The sequence below is a fragment of the Littorina saxatilis genome, linkage group LG3, assembly GCF_037325665.1.
Source record: "Littorina saxatilis isolate snail1 linkage group LG3, US_GU_Lsax_2.0, whole genome shotgun sequence".
In the NCBI taxonomy this organism is placed as follows: Eukaryota; Metazoa; Mollusca; class Gastropoda; order Littorinimorpha; family Littorinidae; genus Littorina; species Littorina saxatilis.
Genome location: NC_090247.1, coordinates 63,113,984 through 63,131,848, shown reverse-complemented (window position 1 = coordinate 63,131,848; position 17,865 = coordinate 63,113,984). Strand labels below are relative to the sequence as shown.

At 41.6% G+C, this 17,865-nt stretch overlaps 1 protein-coding gene across 1 annotated transcript in view; it reads left to right on the top strand.

Annotated features, from left to right (window-relative positions):
* The first annotated feature begins 1,539 nt into the window (after window positions 1-1,539).
* The window catches only part of LOC138962910 (beta-1,4-galactosyltransferase galt-1-like), a 35,203-nt gene continuing 18,877 nt past the window's right edge, over window positions 1,540-17,865 (top strand). Inside the window, exons 1-4 of the mRNA XM_070334868.1 lie at window positions 1,540-1,587; window positions 12,368-16,496; window positions 17,077-17,117; window positions 17,571-17,598. Of these exons, the coding sequence (XP_070190969.1) occupies window positions 12,605-16,496; window positions 17,077-17,117; window positions 17,571-17,598 (3,961 nt within the window). The 5' untranslated portion in view covers window positions 1,540-1,587; window positions 12,368-12,604. The remainder of the gene's footprint in view (window positions 1,588-12,367; window positions 16,497-17,076; window positions 17,118-17,570; window positions 17,599-17,865) is intronic.

Below are 17,865 nucleotides of genomic sequence, written 5' to 3'. Positions count from 1 at the left end.
ATTGTGTTAACCATTTTGATCGTCAGTAGTGACGTCATAGCGTCTGTTTCGTTGTTTTGCCCCTAACGCTATTTACCCGCTAACAATGTTCACTGTCACGCTTCGATATCCGTGATCGTTTGTTTAGGGAATTAGGTCTGTCTCTCCTTTCTCTCTCTCTCCCCCCCCCTCTTCCTTTTTAGTTCAGTTTAACTGCTGAGTATTTGTTATCGTTATGAACATTTCCTTTGCGCTTCATTGTGTCATGTTCTTATGTTGTTTTCTTTTCTTTTTCATGTGTCCGCAGACACTGCCTTCTGGTGTATTTTAATAAAGACATGTTAGATCAACCTCTGTCTCGGCGTCTCATTTGAATACTTCCTGGCCTATCCCCCCTTCCACTCCACCTTATGACACTATAATAAAATGTTAGGCCTGCATGTCTATTCATATTTGTCTTTTGATGGGAGTAATGTCATCCGTTAAAGACATGTCGCATTAGGATCTTCAGTGACATGTGAACATTAAATACGATTTTAATATTGCATCCTTATTTTTCTCACAGCTGAAACTATTTATTGAACTAATCCAGTGCTTCTATTTCACGACGAGATAAAATAAGCATCATCACTGAACAGGCCTGCAGTGAGCTTACGGTTTGTTTGGCGTATGTGTCCATAACATTGCCTAAACATTCACGTGTACTCTGCTGCTGCAATTGTGTGTTTTAATCAACAAACGAAACAAGACTATGTCAATAGTCAACCAAGAAATTAAGCGCGAGGCTGTCGTCCCACTGGTGCGATTTAATAATTCAGAGCCGCGCGATGCGTTGCAAGATCAATGCAAACTTCAGAACAGAAGAAACAATGTAAAGTTGTTACCTTTTAATATGTAAATAAAGCAAGCCATTCTTCCTCATTGCATACCTTCTTCTTCTTATGCGTTCGTGGCTTGAAACTCCCACGTACACTCGTGTTTTTGTACGAGTGGAATTTTACGTGTATGAGCGTTTTTACCCCGCCATTAGGGCAGCCATACGCCGCTTTCGGAGGAAGCATGCTGGGTATTTTCGTGTTTCTATAACCCACCGAACTCTGACATGGATTACAGGATATTTTCCGTGCGCACTTGGTTTTGTGCTTGCGTGTACACGCGAAGGGGGATGAGCCACTAGCAGGTCTGCACATAAGTTGACCTGGGGGATCGGAAAAATCTCCACACTTAACCCACCAGGCGGCCGCGGCCGGGATTCGAACCCTCGACCTTCCGATTAAGAGGCCGACGTTTCACCACCCGGCCACAGCGCCCGTCCTCATTGCATACCAAGAACAAGTCTATCTGTGGTATGGGTTTACTGCTCACTGATAGCCAAACTGTGTTTTTCAAAAGTGTGTTTTCATATTGTATAAAGCGCGACAAAAGATAATGGCTCTTTGAATCCTAGCTTATATTTTGTCTTTTGTGTTTGTCGAGTATTGATGCGTACGTACTCTTGCACTAAAATCACGTTGAATCCCCTGCGCATGCGTGGGACACAGCTGACTCATATTGACATGACCTCGACCTTGCTTTCCGAAGACTTCAATACCGCCGAGAGTTTTCATTGTGAGTAAACTTTGCTTCCTTAACGATTCTATATAGACACTCAGACAGCATAATATTTGTCTTGATACTATAATCAAAGCACCATCTAGCGCGAAATAGGTTGAAAGGACATCAACAGCCAATTAACAACCAACCAAAGCGCGTCTGTAATGTGAAATGCCTTCCTAGTTCTCTTCCGTGTTGCGTCGACCTTGGAGGGTATTGGTAGCTTGTATGTGTACAGCACTGAACAACAAATGTGTTTATCATGCCGTGTATACACTCGAAACGCACTAAAGTTTGTGTCCGTGTGTCTGATATATGTCATAACAGACGTTTGTCACCGAGAAATCTTTGTGCCCGGCCGTTTACAGTTTGGCTTAGAGGTCAACATTCACACCAACGCTATAGTGCCGAGGTCAACATTCACACCAACGCTATAGTGCCACTGGCAGTAAATGTAAAGTGTCCCTGGCAGTATATGTAAAGTGTCCCTGGCAGTATATGTAAAGTGTCCCTGGCAGTATATGTACAGTGTCCCTGGCAGTATATGTACAGTGTCCCTGGCAGTATATGTACAGTGTCGCTGGCAGTATATGTACAGTGTCCCTAGCAGTATATGTACAGTGTCCCTAGCAGTATATGCACAGTGTCCCTAGCAGTATATGTACAGTGTCCCTAGCAGTATATGAACAGTGTCCCTGGCAGTACATGTACAGTGTCCCTAGAAATATATTAACAGTGTCTTTGGCAGTATATGTACAGACAGGGTTCCTGACAATATATGTATACACAATATGCGTGCCACCATATGCACACACTGTTCACCTGACATTGTATGTATTCACAGTTTGCCTGACATTATATCAATCAATCAATCAATATGAGGCTAATATCGCGCTTATTCCGTGGGTACAGTTCTAAGCGCAGGGATTTTTTTTATTTATTTTTTTTGCAATTTATATTGCGCACATATTCAAGGCGTAGGGATTTATTTATGCCATGTGAGATGGAATTTTTGTACACAATACATCACGCATTCACATCGGCCAGCAGATCGCAGCCATTTCGGCGCATATCCTACTTTTCGCGGCCTATTATTCCAAGTCACACGGGTATTTTGGTGGACATTTTTATCTATGCATATACAAGTGTGCCATGAAAGACCCTTTTGTCAATCGTGGGATCTTTAACGTGCACACCCCAATGTAGTGTACATGACCTACATGGATTGCGTGACAGTATAATTATGTACACACAGTGTGACTTAAAGTCGATATACATACAGTTTGACTGGCAACTAGTATATGACAAACAGCGTGTATAAAAGTATATATTAATATATACAGAAAGTGTGCCTGACAGTATATGACCTACATAGATTGAGTGACAGTATATATACACACAGTGTGACTTAAAGTTTATATACATACTGGCAACGAGTATATGACAAACAGCGTGTATAACAGTATATATGTACAGACAATATGCCGGACAGTATATGTACATAGAATTACCTGACAGTATATGTACCATATGTATCAAATTTGTGCACAAACATTCACCATGAAAATGTGTTTCAATTAGTTTTTATTTATCAATGCTGTCGATCTTTTTAGTTTGGGACACGTCAATTGGACCAAAGACCTATTTTAATTCTAAGGATATGTTACACAAGAACGCGTTTAAAATGGTTTGTTCAGTGATAACACAAAAGACAAATTTGATAAGAAAACGAGTTTGTGTTAACTGCGTTCTCAAAACATTGTTTCGTTTTGTTTGTGCTTTGGCTATCTTACAAAACCTTGTAAGTCTTCACGTTTGGTCAGGTTAAAAACAAATGGTACAGTAATTGTGTTGAATATTGTGCGTTTTAACTGTCAACATCACTATTTGATCACACAATACCTTGTTTGTGTTTTTCTAGATTATGTGTAGACAACATTGGCGTATTTTGATTGAAAGTTAATTTTGTTATGATGTGTTTTGTGTTTTTTCTCGAAACGCTTAAAATCGAGTTACGAGGTTTCAATCGGATGAGGACCAGATGTTGTTTAGTTTCATTACTTTTATGTTCTGTCTTGTTGTTGTTGTTGTTGTTGTTGTTGTTGTTGTTGTTGTTGTTGTTGTTGTTGTTGTTGTTGTTGTTGTTGTTGTTTTTTGCTGTTTTTCAACCATAACACTAACGCAAAAAAATTATTTTGTAACAGTGTAAGTCTTATCTCCCATCTTATTCTTACCCATTACATTTTTGCGTGCAGTAGAAACCATCACAAAATATAATATAAAGGAGTTATTTGCATGTTAGTGGCTGGCATGTTTGGATGTCATCATGTAGTGTACAGCCCGAGTTGTGTCCATGGCATTAAAAAAAGATTAAACCCAAATAGCATGTTCTTTAAATCAACATCAAGAGAGCACACTCTCAATAAAAAGAAAACACGTCCACATGCAAAAAGAGAAAGTTGAAACGTTTGTTAACATAGAGTGCTGTTGGGAAAATCTATTTACTCTCGACACTTTCAGATTGCAGAAATAGTTATTACAACATGTTTTTGTAGTGCCTGTGGACACCGCTCGACAACCACAAAGAGAGGTGTTCTCATGTCATGTTTACATCGTAATAATTCCTCCACACATGCACAGGGCGCTTTTCTTTGACTCAATGCACACACGTATTTGATTAGTGCATGGCTAGCATTATAGGTGCAAGCAAACGCTAAGAGGGATCAATAAAACCATTTCTCAGAAATCCTGTTTTGAGGTCGCTCTAACAAGATACAAACATACACGAGGACAGGCGTACTTCATGGGTACTTGCCTTTTAAAAACAGATGACTGCAGACAAAGCGTCGAACCTCTGTACTACATTTGGTTAGGGAGGGGGGGGGGGGCGGCTGCGAGAAGGGAAAGAGGGAGTGTAGAGGTATAGTATGTCCGGGTAGCTAGTGGCGGACGTTTTTAATTATTAGAAAAAAGCAACTTTTACATAGTCCTTAAGAAGAAAGGTTGTTCAGTCCGACTAGTACTATCTTCTGTTAAAATGATTAAGTATTATCCCTGATCGGTTTTGCTCTACCCTCGTAAATGTTTGAGTGATACGACCAAAAATGAATACATTTCAACCCCGAACGAGCCTCATTAACCTGTCAAGTTCAATTTTACTGCATTCCTCGGCCAGGCACTGTCCTATGAGCGTGACGGTTTTGAGAAGCACGAGAGTTTAAACGATTATATTAAAATGTGACATTGAGCATGGGGCTCTTTTCAGGTATAAATGTGAGCGTTTTTTCTCTTGATTTGCGTGTACTGTACAGGGCTTAAACTGCGAAAGCTGGAAACAAGTGATTTTAACATAAGATAGTACTACTCGTTCTAACAACTTTTCTTCTTGATCCCTTCATAAAAGCTGCCTAGAATTGTTGTTAACTACCAGTCAGGCTTCGCCCGGGTGTTTCTGATCTCCCCTCTCTCTCAGAAACCTCTAGAATCTTATTCGAATGAGAATAAGAATAGCTGAACGTGTGAGCTCATACATTAGGATTAAGGCTGGGAGACAGTGTGAAATCATTACCATCAACACAATCTTTTTGCTGAAAAATAACTTTGACTTGAGTTATCTCCCTTCCTTAGGAAAATTCTAGATATACTTGAAAACCAGGTCTAACATCGACTCTATATATTCTGTAAAGACTGATCAGGCGTGCCTGCATGAGAAGAGATACCTCCCTTCAAAGTATAACAAAGTAAGAGTTACCTCCCTTTGCTTCTAGAAATTTCCTGAACTGTCCGGTAGATTTTTTCTTCTTCATTTCTTCTCCTCATAGGAGCGATCGAGTGTCTGTAGTATCACTGGCATTATGTGCTTGCTACAAGTGAACACCAGGCACTGAACTGGCCTTACACTTTTTAGGCATGTAGGCCTATTAAGTAAATGTGAGGTTCATAATCTGAGAAAGGAAACGATGAATCAAGAAACTAAAACCCAGGTGCACATCCGTAGTCGAGATGTAAAACTGATAATGAAGAGAGCACGATTTTGGGAACAGAAAACGACGTTCGGTATATTTGAATTCTTCCCCTGAAACAGCTAGGGTTCTACGTTATGTGATTCTTCTCGCGCAAGATTTGAAGTAACACGCTTGAATAACAAACAACAAATTGTTTGAACCTCTTCACTTTACTTTGTTAGACCTGAATGCAAGTGGTTTCAAACACGGAGACTATCATAACAAACTGAGATAGGAAACAACATTGACTCGGTCCCGAACAGCCAAATAGGCAATGAAGGGACATTGAAAAACAACAACCAACAAGCCAATCCTTGATCACAAACGTCTTGGCTTTCACAACGATTCAGATCATTTGGGGACGGGTCGACACTACGACATACGTGGGCATATCCCATTTAAACTTTTACCTTTTGATATGTCTGGTTTAGTGAAGAGAAAGTGCTTATACGTACCGTATATGCGCATGAACAAACGTAAGATATTAGTCACCCGAAATGAAACGAGACAAAAGCACTACATAAGTAGAACTAATTAGTTACCAATATGAGAAAGCCATTGGCTCTTTTTGTCAGTGGTTCTACCAGTCTGGCTTGTTAGGTTAGGTACGGCCAGTAAAAGTCAACACGCTTTTTCCAAAGGCTTGGAATAGGGAAATACATGACGTTCAGATGGGTAGACATTGCTACATGTGTATTGGGGTATTTGCTCAACTGTTGCAGTTCAAGATAACAATGAAAATGAACACACCAGATACAAACACGAACATAATAAAATATGAACCTGTATTGACTAATATCTTGTTCAGTCAAAAGTAGTCGAAGCGGGTTAATGTTTGTATGTCTTTATGTTCGTGTCTGTACATGGTGAGTGCATTTTTATTAATATCTTACTCTAGGTTTTCTAGTCTCTGCTGCAATTCTGTTTATTTTGACGAATTAACGTTTAAAAACTACTAATTTTAGGCTGACAATCTCGCGTTTGAAGTGAAACACTAAGGGGCTGAAATAATAATTAGAGTTACACTCGATGTTTCTAAATCAAAAATTCGGGGGTCACGTGCAACATGGCGGCGAGCAAGCACTGCTCTGAGGGGGCTGCGATGTTTTCCAGACAATTTGATAGTTTCAAGTGACTCTCGGTGGCCAAATTTATAACAGTGGCATTCTAAGTGATCCTGGCATCTGAAGAAGTTATCAGTTCGTTTCATGATAGTGGCGAAGTCGAGAAATTTGGACATTTTCTGTGTGATACTGTGCATCAAAATAGGCCTACAGTTTCAAACCCAGTTGGAGTTCAGCTCATCCGTCATTTTCCAGTATTTGTGTATCTGTGCACCCGTGTAACCGTACCCGCACCCGCTGTGAGCGTGCATCAGTCTGTGACCCATATTCATTTCAACATCGGCAATCAAGAGCATGACCTTGTAAACTTGTTGTGACCAGTTAGGCCTTGTCAACAATGCCTTCGTGTGCTATTAGTCACCGTGTGAAAACCGGTGTATGGACATGGACTCTGATCTCACTGCTGTATAAGAAAGCTGAGAGCTACAGTAGGCGCCGTATGTACCAGGGGATCAAAGCTGGTGGACTTGTGCTATCGCTGTTTTTCACTCTGACATTCCTGCAACTGGTTTGTGATGACGTAGGGGGCAACCCCAATGACAGTCCCGCGTACATGGTGGCAGTGATGTCATACATGAGGGACAGGAGAAATGAGTGGTCCAGTGCCAGAGTCCGCATCATCATCAGAGTGACTGTACACGGTCTATTACTCATCAACAGTGCCTGTGGCATGATCGTCTTCGTGGCTGCTCTTCTCTTGCTGGGGGGCGATATCGAGCAGAATCCTGGGCCCAATCCAAGCTCTCCTGCAAAATCGGCAAACAACAGCGAGGGGCGTGGCAGTCCAATGTCGATGACGTCACAGTCGGTGCCTATCCCGCCTGATTCCAGTGCCATGATGGATGCCCTTTTTCAACGACTGCAGCAGATGCACAACACTACAAAACAGGAGATCGTTGAATCACAGAACGCGGCTATGGACAGCTTGAAGAAAGACATGAAGACAGACATGAATGATCTGAAGGAGTCTCTGTCGTCACAACTTAAGGCTAGGACTGATAAACTACAGAATCAGTGTTCCAACCTGCAGAAAGAAAACAAAGACCTTAAAGGTATGATCAACGAACTTTCACTGAAATGTGACTCTCTCGAGAATCACAGTCGCAGAAACAACTTGCTGTTCTTCGGTGTGCGTAAAGACCTTGACAATGAAAGTTGGGGGGACTGTGAAGAGAGTGTGAGGGAGGTGATCAGCGAAGGGATGGGTATCAATGAGTTTGTTGACATCGAGAGAGCGCATCGTATAAAAGGTAACGCGATTGTGGTCAAATTGTTGTCCTACAAACAAAAAAGTCTCATTCTTAGCAAATCACGCAATCTGAAACGCACAGAGGACTTTAAGAATGTAACTGTTAGGGAGGACTTCTCTGCGCAAGTTAGGGCGAAAAGAAAGGGCCTGAGCACCAAGCAAACAGAGTTGTACGAAGCGGGGAAATACCCCAAAATGCGTTTTGACAAACTCGTTTCCTCTGAGGGCGTGTACACTTACGATCTTGAGAGAGAACTAGTGGTCAAGCTGAAGGAGTGGGAGGGGGCACCCCAGAGAGGCAAGCCAATTAGAGGGGATGATGTTCATGAAGAGAGGTAATTGGCGGGGGTGCGGAGGGAGGTGAGGATGAAAACACACAAAGATCGATGTATGACTGGGGTTACGACCCCTTTGGCAACCCCTCTGCAGACTTCCCCCCACTCGATCGGCATCAACCCAATGACGACGAAGGGTCTCAGTTCGCTTTTGGCAAAGGCATGGAGTTTCCACCGTCACAGGGAGACCCTGACACGTCGTCATCGGAGACACGTGCACGCCGCGACAGCCACATTCCTTTGCGCGTCATGAACAAAAGTCCCATGCAGCTACGTCAGCGCTCGGGGTCTAGGGCCAATCAGAATGACAACACGCAGCCAAAAATAAACTCGGCACTAGGCCTACAACAGGGAAACACCGCCCAGGGTAGAGGGCAAACTCAGCAGCAGGTCAGAGGTGGGAAAACTCCTGGGACAGGTGCAAGAGGGGGTAGAGGTAGGGGTGGCTCCACAAGCACAAACAGATAGGGGTGTGGCCAAGGCCCAAGTTCTATTCGCATTTGTACTTGGAATTGTGACGGTTGGTTACAAAAACTTGATATAAAGGATGTGATTGACTGTTTGCTAAGTTTTGACATTTTTTCATTGAATGAAACCTTTGTTGATTTTGATAATCGAGAGTACCCTGTGTTCAAAGACTATGATGTGCATGTTTCTAAGGCTGTCAGATTATCGCAGAGAGCAAGATGTTCGGGTGGTGTGATGGTTTTTGTTAAAAAACGATTGTCACAGCTAGTGAAACGCATTGATGTTAAATATAAACACACGGTTGTACTGGAAATAAATAAAACGTTGTTCGGTTTAGATAAGAATGTGTTTTTGATTTGCATGTATTTACACCCATATGACAGGAAATTTTGGGATGTTTCTGAATATGGCTATGGTATTAAAATTCTAGAACAATGCATTGTTGATTTGTTTGAATCTATTCATGAGGATTTCTCTTTGATTGTGTGTGGAGATTTGAATGCTAGAACAAGTTCGAATAATGCTGTGCCTGATGATAGTTTTGATGAGGATTGGAATAAAGTGTGTTTTAGAGATTCAGATTATGAAATGTGTGCAAGGATTTCTGATGATAAAGAAACAAACGCGTTTGGTAAAGAGCTGCTTGATATGTGTTCTATGTTTGGTTGTATTATAATGAATGGCTTACGGCAATTTGATTGTGATGATTCTTTAACTTTTGTGTCTACATCAGGTGGTAGTACCATTGACTACTTCATTATTTCTATTGATATTTGTACTTCAGATTTTATTCGCTCGTTACGTGTCATGTCTTCTGTTGATTCGTCACATTTTCCTGTTTCATTAGTGTTGAGTTGCCTAAACAATATTGATTTTTCTGACAAAGTTCAGGCAAGCAAACCAAAATGGATTTCTAAAATGTGCTGGGACCAGTCTAAAGATCAGAGCTTCTTGGAAACTTGGTATAGAGATGATTTACATGATTTGTGTGAACAAGCTTTTATTGTTGTAGACTATGATGTAAATGAAGCATTGAAATTGTTTACTGATGCATTGTTGTCAGCGAGTGAGTGTATGAGAAAGACCGCGAACTTTATGTACAAGCACGGAAACAGTATAAGACGTTAACCAAAACAAAGAAAATAAGCTATAGCCGTAATAAAGCTTTACATCTGGCTTCTTTGGGAAAAGATGGGAAATTATTTTGGAAGGAAGTAAAGCAGTTATCGGGAAGAAAAAAGTCAGGGATTTCTAAGGAGGTTACTGATGCACAGTGGTTTGAACATTTTCAGCAGCTATTTAATGTTGACGTTGTAAGGCAAGCGGAGAGAGAGGGAGAGGGTGGGCAGGCTGGTGCAAGGGAAGTAACCGATGATATATGTGCCGACTTGAATGCAGTAATTACAGAATCTGAGGTTTTAGAAGCCATTAGAAATTTGAAAAAAGGAAAAGCATGTGGTAGCGACGAAGTTCTAGCGGAAATGTTAAAGTTAGTTGCTGATACTGCTGTCCACTTCCTCACAAAATTATTTAATATCCTGTTTGACCAGGGCATTTATCCGGATGAATGGGCAAAAGCTATTATTGTTCCAATCTTTAAAAAGGGTGATCCCAAGTTAACTGCGAATTATCGCGGGGTTTCATTACTTAGTTTAGTCAGTAAATATTATACTTTTGTTTTGAATAAGAGATTAGTGAAATGGACGGAAGAACATAAAAAACTAACAGAATCTCAGGCTGGTTTTAGGCGTGGTTATTCCACCGTGGATCATATCTTTACATTAAAGGCTGTTGTTGATAAATGTTTTGCAAAGAGAGGATGTAAATTATATGTATGTTTTGTGGATCTACGCCAGGCATTTGATTCTGTTCAAAGAGAACCACTGTTTGACAGTTTGATGCAGTATGGTATGAATGGAAAATTTATGAAAGCAATAGTTGCCATTTATCAAAATGTTTTGTCATGTGTGAGGATTGAAGACAGAATGACTGATTTTTTTGAGTGTCCAGTTGGGGTCCGTCAAGGTTGTATTTTAAGTCCACAAATTGTTTCCCTTTTTATTAACGAGATAGCTAACTCTGTGGAAAACGGTGGAATGCATGGCATTCAGTTTTTGCCCGGCCTTGTCGAATTATTTATTTTACTTTTTGCGGACGACCTAGCTCTCCTCTCTGACACAGCACTGGGATTACAAAGGCAGATTAATGTTTTAAACGATGCATGTAAAAGACTGTACCTAAACATTAACATTGATAAAACCAAATGTATGGTATTTAGAAAAGGGGGGTTTTTGGGTAAGAATGAAAAATGGTATTTGAATGGAAAATTGCTTGATGTTGTTAATGAATATAATTATTTAGGTTTTGTGTTTACTACAAAAATGAGTTTGAAAAGGGGAGTTGATTTTTTAGCGGTGAAAGGGAGGCGAGCATGCATTGACTGTATTAGACACGTTAGAAAACTGAATGATATCTCCAAAAGTTGTTTTTTCAAAATTTTCGATTCCCAGGTACAATCCATATTAATGTACTCTTCCGAAATGTGGGGTCTCCAAAGATTAGACAATATAGAAAAGGTTCACACACTTGCATGCAAAAGGTTCTTAAGTGTTCCTCTTAAAGTATCCAACAAGTTTGTGTATGGAGAACTGGGACGCTACCCTCTGTACATCAACAGTGCAGTAAGGTGCATAAAATATTGGCTGAAGCTGTTGACACTAGATATATCCAGAATTCCCAGACAGGCATACTTAATGTTAAAAAACCTGGACGAGCGAGGTAAAACATGCTGGGCAACACATGTAAAGAATACATTGTTTAGCACGGGGTTTGGATATGTTTGGTTGCAACAAGGGGTGGGGTGTGAAAAAACATTTATTTCTTTATTTAAACAGAGAATGGCTGATATGTATTTGCAGGAATGGAATGGTTCCATTATAAGTAATGACATTTATCAAAACTACCGATTATTCAAAACAGTTTTTGAAAGGGAGAAGTACTTTGATTTCATTGACAAAAAATGTTTCCGCGATTGTTTGACCAAATTGCGTCTGGGTGTGTTGCCTATTGGAGCTTCGTGTTTTAGAAGAACATTTGGAAGGGACAGGAATATTTTATGCAAGCTCTGTGATGTTGTGGAAGACGAAAAGCACTTTGTATTTGATTGTCCATTGTATGCAAACGCCAGGGCTAAGTTTCTAAATACAAGATATAACTCATTAAATTTTGTGAATATTCTCCGCAACGGCTCATCATCTGATATTCGTAGATTAAGCATTTACTTGTTTATTGCTCTAAAAACTCGCCTGGAGTTTACTGAAAACATAGCTCAAGACGACTGATTGTGACTGTATTACTTTACCGTGTACGTTTAGTTTTGTATCTTTGTTGCTTTGCCGCTGTATGTGTTTAGTTTTGTATCTTCGTGTTGCTTTGCCGCTGTATGTACTTTTGACTTGTATTTTTGTTTGTAACGACCCTATTCTAGGGGCTAGAGGCCTGAAGAATAAATGATGTTCTTGTTCTTGTTCTTGTTCTAAATCAAAAATTCATTTAAACCAAACCGTTAAAAATGAGTGACCATATTTCTCATTTAAATTTTGTTTTTCTCCACAGGTAAATGAGACAGCAGTTATGGAAAACAACCTGTTTCTCTATGCAAAAAAACTGAAGTTTGTGCCTTGTAAAAAACGTGAACAATGACTTTGTGCAAATAATACATTTTGACTATGTGTCACTCTTCCTGAGGAATACTTCGTTCAAAAACTGATCTGGAGATTACACGAGAGTACTTTTAGCTGAAATGTAGGCAGGGGTAAGCGCAAGACGGAAGAAAATTGGACGAAGAAAAAAATGGCTAACAACTCTCCTGGAGGTTATCGTCTGGAGAATGGCGAAGAGGACGGTATAGTAAGGACGGCTCCATGTCTGGACACCAAGGGGTTAGACGAAGGTCGCCACGAGGAAGACGATCCTACAGTTATGTCTGAACGACTTGAGCCTTTCCCCTATGATTTTTCTTGTGTAGATTTAGAAAACAAATGTGGTCTCAAACCTTTGGAGACGTCTGAGCAAAAAGAAGAAGTTGGTGCTGATGAACAATCTCATGCAAAATCCGACAGTCTTTCGAGCCGCATAGCTCCGATAACTTCCAACAATGGAAAGACGCAGCCTCGAGAAGAATTTTACCATTTACTTAAGAAACCAGATAACCATTTTAAAAATAGCGTTCCGGATCAGGGAACACAACAGTTTGGAAACTTGGACACTCAGCTTACACAAAAGGACATGCCTGACCCCAAGCACTATTCCGAGTACAGTCCAGGTGTCATTCCGGAGGAGTTGAAACCCCCTGCGGAAGAAACAAACACAAACAGGCATCAGACTAAAGCTGCAGAGTTGTCAACGTCAAAGAGATTACAAGAAGAAGAAAAGCCATCTGTACCATGTAAAAGGAAAGCAGACAAATACCTGAATACAGGATCATGGTCCTTTAAGGATGGCAAAGAATTTCCAAACCGGGAGCCTCAATGTCTTCGTGGTGACAGCGCAACACATTTACAAGGGTTGAACAAAGACAAAGCACCGTCTACTGGAAACAGATCTTGCTCAGAAATAAACAAAGGAAGCCCAATCTTCGGATACGAAGAATCTCCACGTGCAACAGAAAAAAAGTACTTATGTTTTGAAAAAAATGTTCGCATGATTACTGACAACAAGACGTTGAAAGAAGAGATTGCATGCACTGCGTCAAGAGCTGACACCGAGTTCAGAGAAGGATTTTATGCTAAACGTCACAGAACATCCAAAACGCTGATTGAATGTTCAAATGAAGGTTCGGCGTCAAATATTGTCACCCACGACGGACATGATATTCTACAGTCGTTTGCAGCAAGGACACAAATCAAACAAGAAGGAGAGGACGAACTGTGTGGGAGCCGACTCTTTATCACTGAAAGAGAAAATGAAGAGGACAATTTGTTCCGTCATCAGAATGATGAAGAGGAGAAATATATGTTACTGAAACAGAGCAACAAAAAACCAAGTACTAAGTCAGCAAGTTCGAGAACAACCAGAACACGCCAGGAAACGGACAGCTGTGTCCACCAGCTAGGAAAAGAAGATGTTTCATTCCAGAGTGATGAGATTGCACCTCAGCATACTGACCATGACAAAACCCTGGAACAAGGACAGCGGGCGACACGTGAACCAATCGTTCCTTGGAATCAAGGAAGCATATCAGAAATTGATTCTGAGACCGGTTACAAAGAATACACCCGCAAGTCTGAAAAGGAAGCACACGTCTTGAAAGTCCCAGATGAAAATCACACATACGCAAACGACCGGAACGGGGAAGGCAGTTGCAAAAAAAACGGTGGCACGTTTTACATTCGACAAACGGGCCAGACACTTGCTAGAATTCTCAATCAAGATCAACTTAATGCACATGAAGAGGATTCAGCCAGTAATGACAACACCACGGAGGACATTGGGAATGCATCAATAGTTCCAGACGTCGCCTGTCTTGCAAGCACAGACTGGGATGACAGGACATTTTCCGCCCCACCAACCTCAGCCAATATCCCCGAGTCAAAAGATTTTTCCTACAAGACTGTGTCTTGTAGAGATACTTTGCCGATAGACCATCCAGGTTTCCTTAATGCGGATGGTCTGCTTGCCAGTGATACTCAAGGAAACGATTCCACTGATTCGCAGAAGAATCCAGACGATGACATAGTTGGTTTCACAGAATATGATGATTACACGGCAGCGCAGACTGATGCTAATACCCTTGACATGAATGCACAAAGTGTGCTGCCAAACAATCCAACACCAGCGCTGAACGAGAAGGAAGACGGTGGTCCCGCTGAACATGGACATGGCTTTGTCTCAATTGAAGACGTTGAGACTCCGAGTTACCGTCGCAGTTCTGACTCAGATATTTCCAACATGGACCAACATCAAGGAGATAATGAGAAAACATCAGAAACAGAACATTCTGCCATCAACAATGTCGTCGTTTCTGTTGGACTTACTGGAAGTATGTCAGAACTTAACCTCGAGACCAGTTACAACCATGATGAAAGCGAACACGTGTCAGATGGCCACCAGGAGCGAAAGCATCAAGACAACCCGGCCGGGTTTGTACTCGACGCAGAGGTCAAGGAAAAGTCAGCTGAAGTCCTCACAGCTGAAAGCGATAAACCTGAGTGCGACAAACATTATGCAATTGTTCATCCACGAATGTTCGAGCTTGGTGATAATTCCAGTGCAGATTTCCAGGAGGGAAATGACAAGAACAGGACACATGATATGCCTGCTTCCTTCGGCGCTGTGAGTGTCCCAAGCAATACAACTGCCCCCGCATCTCGAGTCATGGATTTGAATGACAGAAACTTCAACAATTGTTCCAATAACTACCTGAAAAGTGAGGACGATCTTGAAGACCTATCAGCTGTCAGACACGGATTACTCACAGACCCGCCAAGCCCCAGTAGCAGAAATAGTCCCTTTATCACAGACACATCTAATGGGAAAGCAACCCATCGTAGGACGGCGAGACAGCATCACAGAGAAATAATGCCATGTTCCGTTCGTAGTCATGTGACGCATGAGAGGCCTGGGCAATCTCAGATAATGCAAACACAGAACAACTACCTTTTTGAATCCGACGGCGAATTGCAGAAAGTGCACAACGACTATTACACTTCGCAGCTTAGTAAAGGGTCTGAGTGTAAGGTAATCAAGCTTTATGATTGTGGAGATCAACAAAGCTCACTTGCGGAGAAAAAAGAACAACGCAAGAACTATCAATTGCCTGAGGACAGTTCTGACGTACCTTTCATTGTCCTTGAAGAAGAGAGACAATATAGAAAGCCCGGCATGGTCAACTGGCAAGATGACGGCACAGAAAACATAAGAGATTACCACTTTCTTTGGAACATTTCTGAGTCAGGCATTGGCTTCTCTGATCATCGTTTTCCTTTCAAACAAAATATGCAAGGGATTGACCTACACAGAAACAGTAACCCAGTAAGCCAGTCAAGCTCGCGTGAGCAGTCAGACCTCGAAATGCTGGCGAGAAAAGCGAATACTAAAGAGCATTTTCTGCCCGAGGACCTTTTTAGCTTTGACGAGCGAAGACCTTCAAGCATCACGCTATTTGAGGAGTTTCTCCCCTGGTTTAAGACACTGCCATATGCTGTCAAGGGTCCAAGGGACAAAAATGCGATTGATTCTATTTTATACCCCCATTTGCACTTGCGTTCAGCATTTCAAACATGCATCGTCGCTTGTCCCGTGCTCGGGAAAAACTCTCCATACTCACCAAATCCAGCATTGGACGATGAAGTCATAGAAGGCCCTCAAGACGAAGACAGAGGCCACCTTGAAGATGGAGCAAGGCCGTCTACACCGCCACAACCGCGGCAACCAGATCGTCAGGGGACAGCTGAGAGAGAGTGTGATCCTAGGAGAGCTGTCTTTTCTGTAGATCCGGTTGAGCCTGAAGCCCGTGACGAACATCAGCTTCCATATCTTGGAATTCCCTCTCCTTCTCGCCGACAAACAGATCGTCAGGGGACAGCCGTGGGAGAAGGGGAGCCTGGGGGAGCTGTCATCTGTGTGGATCGCGTAGAGCGTGGACCCCTCGGTGAACGTCGACTTCCAAATCGTGGTATTGTGTATACTGCACATCCTTGTTGCTGTCTCCAGTGCTCACCGATTCACCTGCGGGCGAACATAGGTATGTATCGGTGCGCTGAGGAATTCATTTGCTTCTCAATCTGTCTGTCTGTGTGTCTGCCTGTCTATATTTTGAATGTTGTTTCTTGATTTTGTATATGTTAAGAAAAAAAAACAAGTTTATATTGATTATCGGAACGTTTAATTATTGACAAATCAAAACATTCACAAGTACATCGACCCAATACTGCACCGCCTTGCCAGCGGTCGGACGAAGAACAGTATCAGATAAGTTCCATTCATCTTATATGAATTGTATATTTGTGACCCTCCACCACGAAATGAGTCGCATGTCACCTCACGCGGTTCTGCGCTAGGCATAATATAAGTCCGGGGGGTGTCTAGTAACAGTGTGAGGGTCACCATAGTCACAGGCGTATAACTCGAAAAGTGTTCACTCTTTTCTAAAAACGGTTTTCACCACTGGATAGAGAATAAAAAAAACTCTACGAAAATGTAAAAATATGAAAATCATGCAAAGGTGACATGCGACTCATTCCGTGGTGGAGGGTCACAATTGGATATTTGCCCGTACAGAGGAAATAGTTGAACTCATGTCTTTACTTTTCTTATTATCGTAGGCCTCCCTGCGCTTGCAGTGCCTTTTCCCACAGAATGCTGTGTAAGTATTATTTATTCATTGAATCTCTGACGATGATGGTTGTGGGGGTAGGGATGGTGTTGATGGCTGTTGCTGCTGATTACGATGATAAAATAGTCTCCTGTCCGCCCAGCCGACCTTCCCCTTGACCCTCCTTGTGACCTCGATGTTTGATGCCCCCGCAAGGGGCACGATACTCTGTAAGCACCCACAACCTCAAAGAGATAACTGGCAGAAACCTTCCTATTGGGTTGAATAATTGTTTTGACCTTTTCTTTACCGGTCATAATGGTTGTCTTGGTGGTGGCGATGCGTGGTGCTTCTGATGATGAGGAGGAGGAGGAAGAGGAGGATTCATGCATAATCCCTTCCTCGAATATTTAATGAATGCGTCCGTATGTCATTATATTGTTGTTCAACATTGTTGTTTATCTTTTGCTTTATATTTTTTTTCTTTTTTGTGTGTGTTTGTAGGAAGACGGCGGCAACTATATGAACGCAGGTATTTATTGAGCAAAAAAGTGGTGGTGCTATTATTTGGGTTTTTTTACACGTGACGTTATGTAATGATTTTAATCATTGTTCAAAGCTGATGTACGTGATAAAATAACGAACAGGTGTTCAAGCGTATAACTTATTCCGATGTATACTGTATTTAACATTTATTTTTGTCAGCAGGCGTTCATGGAATCTAGAAGGAAAGTGCCCCTGACAGCTTTCAAAACACTCTGTGTCAGCTAGGTTGAAAACATACTTGTCCACCTTTCCT